We start from the raw sequence: 19,564 nt of genomic DNA, 5'->3' as shown, positions 1-19,564 counted from the left end.
TGTATAGTAATTGCGGTGCATTTTTTCAGTTCACGCGTTCACACGTTCCCACCTAAACCGGAATATATATATATATATATATATATATATATATATATATATATATATGAGTTCTGCTATTCAATTTTATTTTATAATTACAATAGGTTTATTGTGTCAATACTAAAGTATTATTTTAATTTTACTATAATTTCATTTGATAATATAATATTTGTGGTGTATTATCATGGTCTACATAGATATATATGAAACATGCTCCACTGATTGAATATAATTTATGTAGTTCATTATTAATATTGACTAGTGCAAAAGGGTCCCCATCACTAACAACCAACAAGCTTCTTTAAGACCCCAATAATGGAAATCATTAAATCATGGTGTCCATGTGATCATGATGGTCTTTTGTGGCATAGAATCAATTCAAAACCATAGAAATGATTCCACTTTGATGGTGATTTTGCAACTTACAATTGACAATGACCAATTGCACACGCTCACCCTTGAGATCAAATATTGATGTGATCCTGTCAAATTCTTGTCTTGCCTTTATACAATAATGTAAATGTAATTTACGATATTTGTTAATGTTGGGGCATGGCTCCCTAACACATGACGCAATTAGATTAACACATCAATAAGGAGATTTTTTTTTTATCACAGAGTTTTTCTTACCAAGTCGGAGATAGACAGGGAAGAAAGAGAGGAAAATACACAAAGAGAGAAAAAAAACACGGTATGCACCTATTGTGCGCTATTAGTGCGTGAAATGAACATCCGTCATGTTTTTTTTTTTTCCTCTCATGCGGATCCCACAAAATGTCACACTCCTACAAATTTTTTTCTTCTCTCTTCACCTCTCAATGGAATTATTACAAATAGACCCGAAGCGGGACAACACGGAATGAACCAAGTTTGAAGCAACGGAGGGAACCCAGAACTGGACCTGATCGACTCGGCCATGGGGTCGACCATAAGGTGAACCACCTTGGGCGAGCTTGACACTCGGCCGGGTTTCAGGTCTTCGCGTTGGTCCGAGTCTTGCGGCGTTTGTTGCGGTCTGAGGAGGTTGTAACTCCCCACCATCTTCTCCGGGGTAGTTAGGGCCAATTTAGAGTATAAAAACACTACATTGTGTCCTATTGAGACATAATTCATTCATTATCCACAATCTTGTCTTGTTATTACACAAATTGTCCTTTGTAATGACATAACACTTGATTAATACAATATTGTCTCCGTGACTTGTCAATATTTGTCCCTTCATTACGTTACTTTTGCCATTACATTTATCATTTACCTTTGTCTTAATCCTATACTTGTCATATTCATTAATTTATCGAGTTAATTGATTCGAACCCCGAATCAATATAATCCATCACTTCCGTATACCAAGAAGTAAAAAAAAAAAAAAAAAAAAAAAAAAACCCCAATGGTTGCTCTCAAATGGTTAACAGAATGGAGCTATAGAGTGCGCTATGGGCTTGACCAAAAAGTAAGAAGATTGGTTCATGCAAAGCAATTTGCTTGATAGTAGAGAATATCCTAGATGAGAAGAATGAGATCTAATTAAAAATGTATATACTCCCTTCATACTTTCATAGTATTTCATGTGTTAGGTCACTTAATAAGATTTGAGTAATTATGAATATCCATTAGATTCATAATTTCTATACTGGATAGAAATTATAAATTACAATACAGATATTATGAATCTGTAATATAAAAATTATAAATCTACTGTATAGAAACGATGAATTTACTGTATTTAAATTATAAATCTACGATTTAAAAATTATGAATCTACAATATAGATTTTATGAATCCCCACGACCCCACACCTCGCCCCGACAGAGCATTTGGGACGATATAAATTACGGTGATTCAATAATTTAGCAAACAAAGTCAAATATCGGTACACACAAGAGATCTGTTCATTTTGGATATAACCCCAGACTTATTAGAATCCATACACGAATGGATAGATGCCTAGAAATAGACCACTGAGCTACTTGTATTTTCTCCACATACGGAGTAATTAATTTCAAATCTTGTGAAATGGAAAGCGATAGTGACTTATCAACTTGCGTCTATATAGAATTGCATATGCTCTAGCAAACCCCACCAAGATTTTTTAAGTGGTAAAGGCATGCCTTCTTTCTCCACATGGCCTGGTGGCGGGTTAGGAGAGATTCTTTTCAACTAACAATTTTGAAATTGGTATCTTATCTCTCTCAGTATAAAATGTTATTTGTAATTGTTAATTGCAATGCAAACTTGGTGTCCGGAAAAACAAATATTCTCACCAACTCATTTTGTACAAATATTTGCGTTTGACACCATTCTTTTATAAAATAAATGAAATGTAGTGGAGTAATATTTTTTTAAAAATGTTCCAAATAAATGTGAATTCCGACTAAATGATAAATCGAGAAGGGAGTAAAATGCATATATGATAACGATCATCACTACTATATATTTAAATTAAACAAACAACACAGCATTCTGACCTGAATTCAACTCAAAGTCAACATATATGATGTATGCAAATCATCAAACTTTGGAGTAATTTCATCATTAATCATTCCACCAATTCATGAATAATACCATTATGTCATTTGGTTATGAGAATAATAAGATAAAGGGCTACAAGTCAAGTTATTTGAGATAAAATTTGATGAAGAATCATTTTCACTGAGACTTGGTGTGAATTTATGATGGAGATTGGAGAAAGAAATTGTACTAAAAAAAAAAAAAAAAGAGGAAAAATTAAATACACATAATTACTTATAATTGACAGACAATTTGATGCGTAAGATGCAGTATACATCTTCAATCTCTTTTCACATTGTTCATCATTGCGTATACCAAACAATCCAATCTAAACAAGTTTTAGAATTAAAATTTAAAAAATAAGGAGACAAAAAAAATGTACCGATGAAGAAGCAATTGCGGAGTGGGTGGTGTTATTGAAGACGAGAGAGAGTGATGATGTCATCTAACTAACCCCTGCATCGAGTAATGGCGCTGCAGCCGCGGGTGTAGGGGTTGGCCTGGGCGCCGGGGCGGCAGTTGTAGTAGGAAGCGCCGCGTCGGGAGCAGGGGATGTTGTTCTTCTGCAGCGCACCGTAGCTGATGTACCGCGTGGTGGCTAATATGCGCCGGCTCGATTCGCTCTCCATCTCCAGCTCCTCCGCCTCCGCCAGGCACTCCGCCGTGCTTCCGTCGCACCTCCCGCCGGATCCCGCCGCCATCATCCAGCTCACCAATTCGCCGTCCCCGCTCGCCGTCGCGGAAGCCCAGTAGGGGCTTAGCATCACAGTAACACACAAAATCAAACTCAGAAACGAGAGAGAAGAGAACGCCATTTCTGTGCTCAGATTTCCTTCAACAAAACCGGAAATCCTCTTCTTCTGTGTTCGGATTTCTTCTCCTTCGTCGTCTTTCCGCTCCGCCGCTCAGGTTTTGATTCTCTTTCTTGCCAGCAATGGGAAGCCTAGTTGTTGTATTATAAGCAGTGAGATGTAACAAATAACCCCCAATCTAGTAAATTATCACGAAATTGCCACCGTAGAGTGGACCCCCACTACTTTAGATTTTTAGAGAGAGCAAAAGTTAAACGGCCGGCATTACATAACATAACAATTACAAGGGAGTGGAGAGACACAATGAGGAAAGGGGGGAGTTGACAACTTGACATAATGAAAGTTGGATTGTGTGTTGATTTCAAAAGAAATTTGTAATAAGAGGGTTAGAGTAATTTTTCAAAGATGTTCACATCTCAATGTTTACTTGGGTAAAAATATATTATAATTTTTTAGAAATTATGTTTCACTAATAAGAATATCAATTATTATAAATAAAAGTGATTATTAACACTTTTCTTTAAATAATAAAAATGAATGTTATTAGGTTAAAAAAGTATATATGAACAGTTAATACATTGTAATAGAGTTAGTAGGTTGAAAAAGTCTATATATATAGACTGATACTACATTATAATAGAGTCAGTAGTAACTAATATTCTTTTGAGAATAAAGTAACTAATATTCTTAGTATTCGAAATTGTTGAATTATATCTTTATATTAATGTAGATAGAAATATTATTATTAGCTTTTTTTTTTTTTTTTTTTTAAAGGTGTGGATTTAACACTACTTATATTGTGTTTACATTGCTTAAATTTTGAAATGCAAGACGTTAAAGGGTTTCAATGTCAGTATATTATGTGTTACTGAAGGAGGAAAACTTTATGACATTTGTTAGATAAAGGAGAATATCAGTTGGAACATCGATATAACATTTCTTGATTCACGTGTATGGTTAGCTATGTAAAAATATAATCTGTCCAACCTAACAATCAGTTGTCATTTCACATGTCGATTTATATAAATCTTAGGAATAAGGGTCAAATAGACCATCGAACTGCACTCAATAATGCAATTAGGCCACCGAACTTCAAAAAGCTACAATTGGGTCCCTGAACTAACGAATTCTATTCAATTAGTCTAATTTGTAGGTTTCCAAGTTGTTAGCAGGTTACCCCTTTTCAAAATTTTTTTTAATTATTATTTAAAATAATTATTTAATATTAATAATTAAAAAAAAAAAAACAGATTGACACACCGGAGACGAAGAAGGTTTCTTCGTCTCCGGCCATGGAGACGGAGAAACCTTCTTCGTCTCTGGCTGGAGATCCATAGCCGGAGACGAAGAATAATGGAGACGAAGATATTCTTCGTCTCCTGCAGAGACGGTATCTTTTTTTTTTTTTTTTTTTTAATTTTAATTTTAAATAATAATTTTTTTAAAATATTATAAATTAGGGGTGACCTGCTAACAACCTCCAAAACCTACAAATTGGACTAATTGAATAGAATTAGTTAGTTCAGGGAGCTAATTGTTGCTTTTTAAAGTTCGATGGCCTAATTGCATTATTAGGTGCAGCTCGATGGCCTATTTGACCCTTAATCTTATTGATCCACCACATGATAATAAAACTCAAAGGGAAAACTTTAAAGTTATTTTTAGTGATAAAAATATATATTGACATTGATGGGCAATGGATGCTCATATGCTAGATTAAGCACCAATAGTGATAATAAGAGATATACAATAATGGATTCAAAAAAGAGATATACAACAACAATAACAACAACAACAACAACAACAACAACAACAACAACAACAATAATAATAATAATAATAATAATAATAATAATAATAATAATAATAATAATATGCTAAAAAAGACTCTTTGAATTGATATAAAGTTCAATACAAGTTTGTTAAATTTTAAAATATGAAGTATTAAAGAGGTTTCAGATTTTCATTGCCAACACATAGAGTGCTACCGAATGCGGAAATCTTTGTGACATTTGTTAGATAAAGGAGAATATCAGTTGGAGCATCGATAGAAGATTTCTCTCTTCACGTGTATGTCTCGCTGTGTAAAAATGTAATCAGTCCAACCTAGTAATCAATTGTCATTTCACATGTCGATTCACAGAAATCTCACTCATCCACTACCTAAATACCTAATACAGCTCAAAAGAAAATTATAAAGTTATTGTAGTGAAAAAACCCAATATTGACATTAATGGGTAATGAAAACTCATGTGAGAGATATTGAATAATAATATGCCAAAAAAATGTCTCTTCCTTTGTATTGATATAAAGCTCAATTGTAGATTTTCTAAGTTTGTGCTAGCTTTAAATAAAAATGAGAACCCGGTGATAGGGGCTTAGATTCTTTGGACTGAAATTGTTTGAGAAAACATAGAACAGATACTACCTTGTAAAGAATTATGAGTATTTCAAAAAAATAAAAAATAAAAAAAAAAAGAGAAAAATTACCATTTTTTTTCCTTTCAAAAAAGAAAAAGAGAAAAATTACCATATGAATTATTATGAGAGCCCTATTTGTGGAGTATACAACTCCTTTATGGGTCTTATCATATAGTTTGGTCAATTAGAGTATGGCAAGTACAAAAGGCATTGCCAATACCCATTGTTTGCTTCACCTTTAGGAACTATTGAACTAAATATTGAAATTCGTAAATATTTTAGCTGTGTTTATTTAATTCATTTTTAAATTTGTTGATATTTATTGTATCCTTCTAATTTTTGAAGTATTTTACAGGCATATAATACCCGGCACATGTCACTTTTTTGGATTATTAAGGCTACTTTGTCTACATGAAACTTGCATATAGTCTTAGGTTCATTTGCATGTCATTGGCACATGACTAAACGGCCGGCATTACATACAAGGGAGTGGAGAAACACAATGAGGAAAGGGAAGTTGACATAATGAAAGTTGGATTATGTGTTGATTTCAGAAGAAATTTGTAATAAGAGGGTTGGAGTTTCAACTTTGAATTTTTCAAAGATGTTCACATCTCAATGTTTTTATTTGGATAAAAATATTATAATTTTTGAAAAATGAATAATGTTCAAATTGACCGAACATAACTTGAAAGTGTAATTAGGCTACTGAACGAAAAAAGAGTGCAATTAGGCCAATGAACACTCTAAATGTATGTAATTTCGCTTGATACCAGGTTACCTACTTACAAGGACGGTGAGTTGGCACTTTTAAATAATTTTTAATAATAAATTTTAAAAATAAAATATAATAAAGTTAGTTATTAAAAATTATCCGTTTCACCGAACATTTTTTATTTTTATTTTAAAAGTTAATTGTTAAAAATTATCAAATTTCACTCGAGCATTTTTCATTTTTTATTTTTTATTTTTAAAGTTATTTATTAAAAATTATCAATTTCACCCCATCGTTTTTTTTTGTTTTTTTTTTTATTTTTAAAATTAATTATTAAAAATTATCCATTTCACCCCAGCGTTTTTATGGATGGTAACCTGTTTTTTTTTTTTTTTTTTTTTTTTTTTTTTTTTTTTTTTTTTTTTTAACACTTCTTTTGGGGGTAAATTATACCGTGCACCAGGGCGCACAGTGCATTATGCGCCATGGCCCAAAACGACGTCGTCTTGACCTTTTCGCGTGTTTGCTATTAAAAAAAAAAATTCATGTTTTGAATGTACATAATTGTATAATAGAAAACACAGAATTTTATACCTGAAAACACATAATTTTATACCTGAAAACACATAATTTTTATAACTAAAAATCTCATGTTTCGAATGTACATAATTATATAATAGAAAACACATAATTTTATATCTGAAAACACATAATTTTATACCTGAAAACGCATAATTTTTTTAAAAAGAAAAAAATCTCTAGTTTCGAATGTACAGAATTTTATACCTGAAAACACATCGTTTTGGGAGGCGCGGGGCGCACATTGCTTATTGCTATGTGCGCCGCAATGTGGCCCTGGTGCACGGTATAACGATTGTCTTTTGGGTGGGACAGCTAGCCTGAAAATTTAAGGGTGCTCCATTCCCAAAGCCAAGGATCAAACCCTTGACTTTTGGTTAATGATGGATGAGTCCCTCCACTCAACCACCCTAGGTTTACATACATTTGGAGTGTTCAGTGATCTAATTGCATTTTTTTTTTCGTCCAGTGGCCTAATTGCACTTTCAAGTTACGTTCAGCGGCCAATTTGGACCTTATTCCTTTGAAAAATTATGTCAATAGTAAAAAATTCGATTATATTATATATAAACGTGATTGTAACATTTTTTAAATAATGAAAATGAATGTCATTAACTTTTTATGTTTATAGTAATTATAACTAATATTGTTAGTATTTGAAATTATTGAATTTTATATTTATATAAATGTAGATAGAAATATTTTGAAAAAGATTATTTATACAAAAATAACAAGCTAAGCGCAAAAAAAAACAAAAGGAGAAAGGGTTAGGTTAGCTTGAGTCATGTGATACCCACATTATCCTTAAAACCTTATTTGCTATCTCTCAAATGCGTTAGAAGCGTTGTAGCCTAGCTTTCTCAAAATAAAACAAGCTACGATTCTATGTTTAAACACTCAAACAAAAGAACTCGGCGAACAAGAACACAATTTTGAACACAGAAAGAAGAGGAAGAAGATGAGTAAAGGTTTTTTTTTAGAGTGAAGTGTAGGCTTTAAGTTCTTAAAAATTCCACATGTTCAACCCAAATTTATATAGGAGAGATTGAATTCAATAGCATTAAACATGACATTTATACTGATATTTAAATTAGTCTGTGATGACAACCATTAACCTAAAAATTAATTCTAAGATTTAAAAATTGGAATTAATATGTAATTAAGTCAAGGACACGAGTCAAGCCGCTTATTTTGGGATTTGATTTGCTCTCTCCCTACACACGAGAGAGCCTCTATGCTATACAATTCAACATCCCTCTAAAATGGTCTTGTATATATAGTGGTGCAAATCCCCTTCTTTTTTTTCAATGTAGAACAAATGCTACGTATAAGCCTTCAGGCATCGACTATCAATCTCTTCGTTTCACTACAAAGAACTTGAATTCACTTTGACCTGATTCTAATAAGAAGTGGACCATACATATTTGTACCACAAATAAAATAGCCACTTAGTCACTTACAATGTCATTTTTATTATTTTTTCAACAATTTTTAGTGACAAAAATCAATATTGACATTGATGGGTAATAGATATTCACGTGCTAGGATAGATTAAGCACCAATAGTGATAATGAACGATATTGAATAATAATATGTCGAAAAATGACTTCCTTTGTATCGATATAAAATCAATTTCATATTTGTTAACTTTGTTCTTTAAGTAAATTGGAAAAAATTACAATATCAATTATTATGAGAGCCCTATTTGTGAAGTATACAACTCCGTATGTATACTAATGGGTGACAACTAACAAGGGCTTATAACTTCTGGTGAATTAGTGTATGACAAGTACAAAAGACAATGCCCATACCCATCATTTGCTTCACCTAGTGGCTTAATATTCTATCGATGGATATATTAGAAACAGGTTCGAAGTAAATTAACTTAAAGAAAAGTAGAGACGACCCGAGAAGCTTGATGTGACCTCAATTGGTCAACCTCAGACCTCGACTTGGGGTGGCCTCGGCCTCGGCCAGGGTGCTTACCTTGTGTGCTACACGCGCGGACTCGGTCAAAGGAAATCCAACCGCCCACCCGCCCTATTCTCATGGGGGCGGTTGGAGGATGCTTTAGTATAAAATGTCTCATTCTTGTCTTGTTTAGGACAATCTATCTCTTATCTAACATCTAATCTCTTGTCTAATTATTACATTTCCTTGTAATTTTCGTACATATTATTATCAATACAAGAATTGTCTCTGCCACATATATTCTCTGTCTTTTATATATTACCATATTATTCATTTGTTTTATTATCATTCGGGCTACCTTGAATTAATTAAATCTATCATCTACGGTAAGAAACAATAATGAAACATTGAATTTATCAATTAAAAAGTTATATGTAAATTACTAAACTTTCTAGATATTTAATTTACCAATAAATTTTTGTAGGTAAAACACTGAAATCCATAAATATTTTATATTTATATTGTCCTCCGTAGTTATTTAATTTGTTGATATTTTGTTGTTTTCTTATACTTGACATATGCTACTCTTTGGACTATCAAGGCTACTTTAGTACTTTGAGTCTCCAATTATATATGGAGATTAAAAGATTGTGACATACTGGCATCTACATTTCTACTAGGGAATAAACCTTTTAGACTAGTCTCAACTAATTAATCATACGAATTAAATAGATTCATATCCCACAACCCCAATAAACTTAACATATTGTAGTTGATTGCCAAATTATGGAGTCCTTTGAAAAGACTAATCATAATTTGTCATAATAAGTTATTAAAATACACATAATATTATTCAAAGGAAAAATTGTAATTTATGCTCTTCACAAATATGTCAATTATCAATGTCACTCATGAACTATTACTGCTAGAAATTATGAAATTTCCGACCATCTGAAAGTGATCTTAAATCAAGTCGAAAGCAAAAATGGTCGAAAGCAAAAAGTGGTCGAAAACAGCAACAAAGGTGTTTCCAGATACCAAAAGTGGTTGGAACAAGGCTTTCGACTTGATTTAAGATCACTTTCAGGTGGTCGGAAATTTCATAATTTTTAGTAGTGTATTAGTGGTGTACATGTTACACCTCAATTTTCAAAAATGTAATATATATTGCTCCTCTCCTAACGAAGTAGTGGTTACCCGTTATATTGACAAGAAAGGAAGGAGAAAGGGGAAAGGGAAAATAGAAAAAAGAATATAAAAGTTAAAAAGTACATTTTTACCCTATTAAACATTGCAAATTTGCAATATAATGGGTAACCACAACTCCATATATGTCACGTTTTGAAAATTGAAGGATAACATTTACTTTTCATAGTTCAATGACATAATCGATATTTTGCTAACTCCGTGTAATAATAAAGGGAACACGCTTTAAACCTTGTATTCACAACTCTGAGCAATACAATTGTTACCTTGTTACTCTTTCCATAAAATATTATCGGGGAACAATTGTTACCGTAACAACCCTTACAAGGTTTTGATTTGACTCTTCCAATAATAAAATCAGAAATTGTCCATTCATATATAACCCATTGAGTCACCGTGATTTACATTCTTCCACATGTTTTGTCGGGTCGGAGTGTGGGGGCTCTTAGGGTTGAGGATTCAGCCTTTTGGGGTAAGAAATTGTCCAGTCATATATAATGAGAAGTAAATGAGGTGAATATGTAGTGAAGGGCAATGTTGAAATAAGGGCGAAATGCATGTCGTAATGGTTTTGGTGAAGAGAGATATTGTGTTCACTGAGCTGGCCGTTGCAAAAGCAGGGAATAATTAATAATTAACAAAGTGAAAATGATCAAATTTGAACAAACATTGGCACCAACACGTTTTCTCTCTCTCTCTCCCTCTCTCTCTCTCCTCTAAGCCATTCCTACCTGGCATTTTTGTCCCAAAGCCCTTCTGTCAACGTTAGGTATATGGCACAACGCGTTTTCTCTCTCTTCTTAGTCCAAAGCCTTCCGTCAACGTTAGAGATTCGCCGTTATTAATGGTTTAGTGTACTTTAAGCATCTCTCTTAAGACTCAAGAGTACATCTCATAGTTATAAGACAGTATATATACTCTTATCGCAACACGGCATTTCTATCTTGATTCTTGCCTTTGTCAATTCGAGCGTTTTATAAATTAAAAGCAATAGGTTCTTGATTTATATATATGAGACCGGTCAGGTGAGAATTAATTGCTCAAGAGAGAACTAAGAACCAATCGTAGTTGTCCATGTGTCCATATCTAACGGATAAGAAATACTATTTTTTAAAAAAAAAATACGATGACATTTTTGTAAATAATGAAACTTTGAAATGCATGTAAATTGTGTTAAAAGTGCAAGTAACAGTTTCATATAGTGTACCTAAGTGTAAAAAAAATGTATTAAAAGTTGAAGAAATAATGTACACTGAGCAACAATATTAAGTGCATCAAATTAAACGTTATCATTAGTTGCACCAAACGTTATTGTTAAGTGTACCAATGTGAAATATGTTATCATTAAGTGCATCAATGTTAAAAAGGTAAATTACTTACACTATTAATTGAAAATGGTTTCACTTTTAAGTGATTTTACTTGCACACTTGCACAAGTTATTTGCACTTTTGACACATGTTATTTGCATCAAAGTTCGAGTTATTTACAAAAATATCACCACGTCTTTTTTTTTTTAAAAAATTACATCTGATTCATCAAATCTGGACACGTGGATGACTGTGATTGGTTCTCAATTCTTTCCTAGGAATTCGTTCTCACATGAGCGCGCACATGCATATATATAAGGAACCGCTGTGATATTGTTCTGAATGTTGCTTCCAATGGAATAACATCTTTGCTCCTACCGGGAGGCAGGACAACACATTTCAGATTTGCTATACCACTCTCTTTGAATGAAGATTCCATGTGTAATATATCGAAAGGCATTGACCTTGCTGAGCTTATAATAATGAGCAAATTGATAATATGGGATGACGCACTATAACACACAAACACTGTTTTGAGACTTTGGATAAAACCATGAGGGATCTATCGAGGTTCACCATACTGGGTAGTGCTGAAAAGACTTTTGGTGGAAAGACAATAATTTTGGGCGACAATTTTAGACATATCCTACCTGTTATTCCAAAAACAACAAGACCAGTAGTTGTCGGAACAACTATTAATTCTTCATACATGTGGACGAATTGCAAGGTATTAAGGCTCACAAAGAACTAGAGACTATGGACCTTAGCTTCAGAGGAAGATAGACAGACGGTTGATTGATTTTCAAAATGGATTGCAGACATCGGAGATGGGATTGCAGGGGTTGTAAACGGCGGTTCATTTGAGAACGATATTCCGTCACGATTTTTGTTGAAGTGTGGACACGATCGCATAGCAACTATAGTGAAAAACACCTTCCCAAGCTCGAGATATGACATGCTTGATGAGTCACAGCTAGAAGGCCGAGCGATCCTCTCGCTGACTTTAGATGTCGTTGATCAAATTAATCAGTACATGTGCGACATGAATACTGCAGAAGGACAAACATATTTGAGTTGTGACTCTTTGTGTAAGGCAAAATCAGACAATTAAACTCTATCAGAAGTACACACTCCTAAATTCTTAAATAGTTCGAGATTGTCGGGTCTTCCTAATCATTCATTGACATTAAAGGTCGGTGCACCTGTTATGTTATTGCGGAACATAGTCCACTCTCTTCGTATTTGTAACGAGACGTGGCTCATCATCACAATATTGGCAGATCACATTGTCGAAGCAAAAATAGTTAATGGGACACATGAAGGAACCAAAGTTCTTATCCCCCAATTGTCTCTCACTCCTTCTGATACAAGATTGCCCTTCAAGTTCCAGCGTAAACAATTCCCGTTGATGCTTGCATATGCCATGACTATCAACAAAAGCCAAGGCCAAACACTAACTCACGTTGGGTTATTGCTAAAAAACTGGTCTTTATTCACAGACAATTGTACGTGACTTTCTCCCAAGTCACCCATCATGATGGCCTGAAGGTGTTAGCTCTAGACGGGGATGGACAAAATTGTGTTGTGACTACTAATTTCGTCCACAAAGAGGTTTTCAATAATATGTAAATATAATCGTTGATATTATGTTTTTTTTTTTTCTAAAATGACAAAATTGCTATATATTTAGACAAAAATATATCCTCTATGCAAATGAATTAGGATAACAATTGATTACTATTGATACGGTTAATGCCCGTGTACGTAGGTTGCATGTATGTAATGTGTATGAACAATGTAGAGAGAAGCTCAAGTAGATCTCTTTTATTCATAATTGTTTGTAGAGAGAAGGGAGAGCATTCTAGAGAGAGAGTATAGTGTGGTGGAGAGGGAGAGAGGACCCCTAAAATGAAGGGTTAAAAGCCCTTATATAGGTCAACCCAAGTCGGGTTTGACCTTGACCCGACCCAAATAGGAGCACGGAGCGTACGGGTAGCCTGAACCGGGGGTATATTCCCCATCATGAAGCCCCCCCCAGTCCGTGCCCTGACGATGAGTTAGCGAGGAAGGATTCGGGCTGGAAAACTGATCACACGGTCCGTGACTTGCGCCAGTTGCCTCGTTAAAAACCTTAGGCTAATAAAAAACCCAATGGGAAAAACTTTAGCTAAGGAAAAAAGAGCACAACGCTAAACGCAGTCTGGTGGACTAAAAAAGGGAGTTGCCCGAACTAGGGGTCGGTTTTGCAACATGATTCGAGAGGTCGAACCTTTACGGGACGAACGACCGGGAAGTTAGCTAAGATCTAGAGATCGGGTTAGCTGCGATCTAGAGGTATACTTTATCGGTCTGACGACCGGGTTTCTAGGTACGACCGGGAGGTCGGATTTATTTACGATTTGGGGATCAAACTTTCTATGACTTAACACTAGGAGAACGGGAAGATCGATCTACGCGGGAGCGCGACGAGCTACTACCGATGTAGCCCTTCACTCCCTTAGTTGCGAGAATCGTCAACATAAGATAGTAGATATGATAGTTTTCCGAGTTTGCTTTGCAACTTTAATCGCGATCTGCAAATGACTCAACTGAACTCACGATGTCGATACATCAAACTATACTTAGGCCGACCGGGCGTAGAGCGCTGGTGGTGGCTATGCCAACCTAACCGGGCGTGGAGCACCGGTGGTGGCTATGCCAACCTAACCGGGCGTAGAGCGCCGGTGGTGGCAATGATGCCGACTTGGCGTAGAGTGCCGGTGGTGGCTATGCCGACCTAACCGGGCGTGGAGCACCGGTGGCGGCTATGCCGACCTAACCGGGCATAGAGCGCCGGTTGTGGCAATGATGCCGACCGGGCGTAGAGCGCCGGGAGTGGCTATGCCAACCTAACCGGGCGTAGAGCGCCGACGGTGGCAATGATGCCGACCGAGCGTAGAGCGCCGGTTGTGGCAATGATGCCGACCGGGCGTAGAGCGCCGGGAGTGGCTATGCCAACCTAACCGGGCGTAGAGCGCCGACGGTGGCAATGATGCCGACCGGGCGTAGAGCGCCGGTGGTGGCTATGCCGACCTAACCGGGCGTGGAGCACCGGTGGTGGCTATGCCGACCTAAGTAGGCAATTCTGGTCTCCCGACCCACAAGGACAAGCCCGACCGCAAAGTCGCTTAAACTTGTACCGACCGCAAAGTCGCTTAAACTTGTACCGACCGCAAAGTCGCTTAAACTTGTAACGACCGCAAAGTCGCTTAAACTTCCGGCCTTTGTTACCCAAAAGACCACAATGTCGCTTAAACTTCTGGCCTTTGTTGCCCGAACGACCACAATGTCGCTTAAACTTACGGCCTTCGTTGCCCAAACGACCACAATGTCGCTTAAACTTACGGCCTTTGTTGCCCGAACGACCACAATGTCGCTTAAACTTACGGCTTTGCTGCCCGAACGACCATAATGTCGTCTTCTCCTTGTAGTCCGACCGGCAATTGACCGACCGTCATAGCCGCTCGAACTCGGGGGGCTATACACGCGTCTTTTCGCGTTCCCCTCTTTTCCTTGTTAGTCCGTCCGGCAATTGACCGACCGTCATAGCCGCTCGGACTCGGGGGGCTATACGCGCGTCTCTTTCGCGTTCCCCTCTTTTCCTAGTTAGTCCGACTGGCAATTGACCGACCGTCATAGCCGCTCGGACTCGGGGAGCTATACCCGCGTTTCTTTCGCGTCCCCTTCCACTAAATCCGACCGGCAATTGACCGACCGTCATAGCCGCTCGGACTCGGGGAGCTATACGCGCGTTTCTTTCGCGTTTCCTTCCACTAAGTCCGATCGGCAATTGACCGACTGTCATAGCCGCTCGGACTCGGGGGGCTAGGCATAGCCACCACCGGCGCTCTACGCTCGGTCGGCATCATTGCCACCGACGGCGCTCTACGCCTGGTTAGGTTGGCATAGCCATTCCCGGCGCTCTGCGCCCGGTCGGCATCATTGCCACAACCGGCGCTCTACGCCCGGTTAGGTCGGCATAGCCACCACCGGTGCTCCACGCCCGGTTAGGTCGGCATAGCCACCACCGGCGCTCTATGCCCGGTCGGCATCATTGCCACCGTTGGCGCTCTACGCCCGGTTAGGTTGGCATAGCCACTCCCGGCGCTCTACGCCCGGTCGGCATCATTGCCACCGTCGGCGCTCTACGCCCGGTTAGGTTGGCATAGCCACTCCCGGCGCTCTACGCACGGTCGGCATCATTGCCACAACCGGCGCTCTACGCCCGGTCGGCATCATTGCCACCGTCGGCGCTCTACGCCCGGTTAGGTTGGCATAGCCACTCCCGGCGCTCTACGCCCGGTCGGTATAATTGCCACAACCGGCGCTCTACGCCCGGTCGGCATCATTGCCACCGTCGGCGCTCTACGCCCGGTTAGGTTGGCATAGCCACTCCCGTCGCTCTACGCCCGGTCGGCATAATTGCCACAACCGACGCTCTACGCCCGGTTAGGTCGGCATAGCCACCACCGGTGCTCCACGCCCAGTTAGGTCGGCATAGCCACCACCGGCGCTCTACGCCCGGTCAGCATCATTGCCACAACCAGCGCTCTACGCCTGGTTAGGTCGGCATAGCCACCACCGGTGCTCCACGCCCGGTTAGGTCGGCATAGCCACCACCGGCGCTCTACGCCCGGTTAGGTTGGCATAGCCACCACCGGTGCTCCACGCCCGGTTAGGTTGGCATAGCCACCACCGGCGCTCTACGCCCGGTCGGCCTAAGTATAGTTTGATGTATCGACATCGTGAGTTCAGTTGAGTCATTTGCAGATCGCGATTAAAGTTGCAAAGCAAACTCGGAAAACTATCATATCTACTATCTTATGTTGACGATTCTCGCAACTAAGGGAGTGAAGGGCTACATCGGTAGTAGCTCGTCGCGCTCCCGCGTAGATTGATCTTCCCGGTCTTCTAGTGTTAAGTCATAGAAAGTTTGATCCCCAAATCGTAAATAAATCCGACCTCCCGGTCGTACCTAGAAACCCGGTCGGCAGACCGATAAAGTATACCTCTAGATCGCATCTAACCCGATCTCTAGATCTTAGCTAGCTTCCCGTTCGTTCGTCCCGTAAAGGTTCGACCTCTCGAATCATGTTGCAAAACCGACCCCTAGTTCGGGCAACTCCCTTTTTTAGTCCACCAGACTGCGTTTAGCGTTGTGCTCTTTTTTCCTTAGCTAAAGTTTTTCCCATTGGGTTTTTTATTAGCCTAAGGTTTTTAACGAGGCAAATGGCGCAAGTCACGGACCGTGTGATCAGTTTTCCAGCCCGAATCCTTCCTCGCTAACTCATCGTCAGGGCACGGACTGGGGGGGGCTTCATGATGGGGAATATACCCCCGGTTCAGGCTACCCGTACGCTCCGTGCTCCTATTTGGGTCGGGACAAACTGTTCGGGTCAAGGTGGTTCGGGTCAAGGTCAAACCCGACTTGGGTTGACCTATATAAGGGCTTTTAACCCTTCATTTTAGGGGTCCTCTCTCCCTCTCCCCCACACTATACTCTCTCTCTAGAATGCTCTCCCTTCTCTCTACAAACAATTATGAATAAAAGAGATCTACTTGAGCTTCTCTCTACATTGTTCATACACATTACATACATGCAACCTACGTACACGGGCATTAACCGTATCAACTATAACTAAGTTAGTTGCTAGAGAACGAGCACATTTGTCTAATTTATAAAAATATGAAAAAATAATATATAAAATCTTTAAAGTTACAACACCGCATGCGTACATCTACCCATTAGCTATTAATTTGAGCAATTATTTGCTTGAATTGAAGCAATAATAACATCAACAAACATAAACGATCCAGACCATATTTTCAATTGTGCTATATAATATTTAATGTTATAATTTAAATAATTGTATAACGGACCCAAATATTTTTAATATAATATAACAAATCTATTCCGTGCATTGCATGGGTGAAAATACTACTTTTTGTAAATCCAATTGTGTTTTATGCTTTTTTTTAATAAAATAAATGAAATGTAATATCTTTTAAAATTTGTTCAATATAGATGTGAATTAAATTTGCTTAGAAGTTAGTATAAATGATAAATCGAAAAGGGAGTAAAACGCATACAAGGGTTGCGTTTTCAAATCTGCTCAATCTTCTTCTAGGTCAGGGTATGACGTTAGGTGAGTATACATACAGCTAGAAATATACAGAAGCCAGCTTTTATACTTTGAATATTCAAACATCTGTTACAGTATTTCTAGATGAACCCAACCATTATTCTTCAGTCCCAAAATTAAAAAAAAAAAAAAAAGTTTCATTTTACTGTAGGAACTCCCCAACATTCAAATAACAACAGCCGGTTTATTAATAAGAGAATTTCTTTAATTTTTTGAAAAATAAAAAACTGAATCATTTATAATCTATTTGACTACATGTCACTATAAGTTTATATAATTACATTCTCATCATTATCTACTTACCTATTTATTTATTATTATAATTGCATTCATTATTATCTTATACTTATCATCATCTTCTATCTTTTCTACTTCCATTACTTATTTAAACATAACTTATTTGCTTACCTTTAAAGTTAGACATTATTCACATTATCAAAATTAAAAATTGAACTATATACCAAGTTTTAGAATTTGGTTGAACTCAATAGATTATTGGTTCGGATATTTTTTGTTATGTGATATTGTAATACAAATTTGATCTGAATATCAGATATTGAAATTTCACAGATATTTTTAGGAATATAAACTCAATAATTAGTCCTTAAGTGTTTTGTTAAATCTGTTTTGATTAGTTGGCAGTTAGTTTGGCAGTTAACACTGTTCATGTAGCAGTTATTACTGTTCATAGGGCAGTTAGGCAGCTAAGCTTCTTTGTATAAAGGCCTTTCTTTTCTTCTGAATAAACATACGAAATTCTTCCTTTCAATTCATCTTTCTATTGCTCTTAGATCTGCAACATGGTATCAGAGCAATTGCAATCAGGATCTCTCTGAGCAATAGTATCCTTTCGCTCTGTATTCGATGGCAACGGCGTGGCCTACAATCGGGAATCATCCCGTCCCAGCAAACAACACCACCAGTCTCCCTGCTCCGGGAGGAAATCCGATGAACACAGGCGCAGCACAGCCACCTGCTAGGGCGGCGACAAGCTTGAACTCAACAGAGGTATCATTTAACCCTCAAAATCAATCGAACCCTTATTATTTGCACATCAATGAAAACCCTGCTTTAGAATTGGTCCCCTTCCCTATGGATGGCTCTAATTACCATACGTGGGCTAGGGCAATGACCATGGCATTATCTTGTAAAAACAAGACTGCCTTCATCAATGGAGCGATTAGAAAACCACCTGAGGATGACCTAGAAAGGTACATGGCCTGGGAAAGGTGCAACAACATAGTTGCTTCTTGGATAATTCGCTCTCTATCCCCAACTATTGGGAGAAGTGTGTTGTGGATAGATACGGCTCATGGAATCTGGAATGACCTAAAGAGAAGGTTTAGCAAGCAAGACTTGTTTAGAATTGCAGAAATCAAGTGTGAGATCTATCAAATCAAACAAGGAGATAACTCCCTGAATGAATACTTTACTAAACAGAAACTAATGTGGGATGAGTTGAGTATTCTTAGGCCCATGGTATATTGTGATTGTGCTGTCAAATGCAACTGTGGGAAGAAAATTGATGACCTCAATGAACAGCTTGAAATGGATAAACTGTCTATCTTCTTAATTGGATTGCATGAGAGATACACATGGGCTAGAAATCAGATTATGCTACTGAGACCTCTACCAGAGGTGAATGAAGCTTATTAAATGGTGGCCCAACAAGAGAGACAGTTTCAGATGGGAAACACACAGTTTGAAAGCCAGTTACATCAAGCAGGGGAAAGTAGTTCAGCAGGGAGTGTGTTCTTGGCTAGCAGCTCTCAGTCAGGATTCAAGAAAGCCATGGGGAATGCAAAAAGACCTGTCTGCACTTATTGTGGTTACACAGGTCATACTCATGACAAATGCTACAAGAAACATGGTTATCCACC

The 19,564-nt window shown here is 37.7% G+C and overlaps 2 protein-coding genes across 2 annotated transcripts; one reads left to right on the top strand and one right to left on the bottom strand.

Moving 5' to 3' along the window:
- Positions 1 to 2,747: 2,747 nt before the first annotated feature.
- On the bottom strand, positions 2,748 to 3,497 carry LOC109182298 (rapid alkalinization factor). The gene has a single exon (XM_019332432.1). The coding sequence runs from the start codon at positions 3,363 to 3,365 to the stop codon at positions 3,000 to 3,002; it is 366 nt and encodes a 121-aa protein (XP_019187977.1). The 5' UTR covers positions 3,366 to 3,497; the 3' UTR covers positions 2,748 to 2,999.
- A 15,051-nt stretch (positions 3,498 to 18,548) lies between these two features.
- LOC109181269 lies at positions 18,549 to 19,340 on the top strand. Its single transcript, XM_019331021.1, has one exon. It carries the CDS (start codon positions 18,549 to 18,551, stop codon positions 19,338 to 19,340), a length of 792 nt encoding a protein of 263 aa, XP_019186566.1.
- Positions 19,341 to 19,564: the final 224 nt, after the last annotated feature.

This window comes from Ipomoea nil, unplaced genomic scaffold (assembly GCF_001879475.1).
Source record: "Ipomoea nil cultivar Tokyo-kokei standard unplaced genomic scaffold, Asagao_1.1 scaffold1043, whole genome shotgun sequence".
NCBI classification, from domain to species: domain Eukaryota; kingdom Viridiplantae; phylum Streptophyta; class Magnoliopsida; order Solanales; family Convolvulaceae; genus Ipomoea; species Ipomoea nil.
Note: the sequence above shows the minus strand (reverse complement) of the source record. Positions and strands in the feature narration are given on the sequence as shown.

Coding starts and splice junctions, on each gene's coding strand:
- LOC109182298 (XM_019332432.1), bottom strand. CDS start 3,365: ATGGCGTTCTCTTCTCTCTCGTTTCTGAGTTTGATTTTGTGTGTTACT.
- LOC109181269 (XM_019331021.1), top strand. CDS start 18,549: ATGGCAACGGCGTGGCCTACAATCGGGAATCATCCCGTCCCAGCAAAC.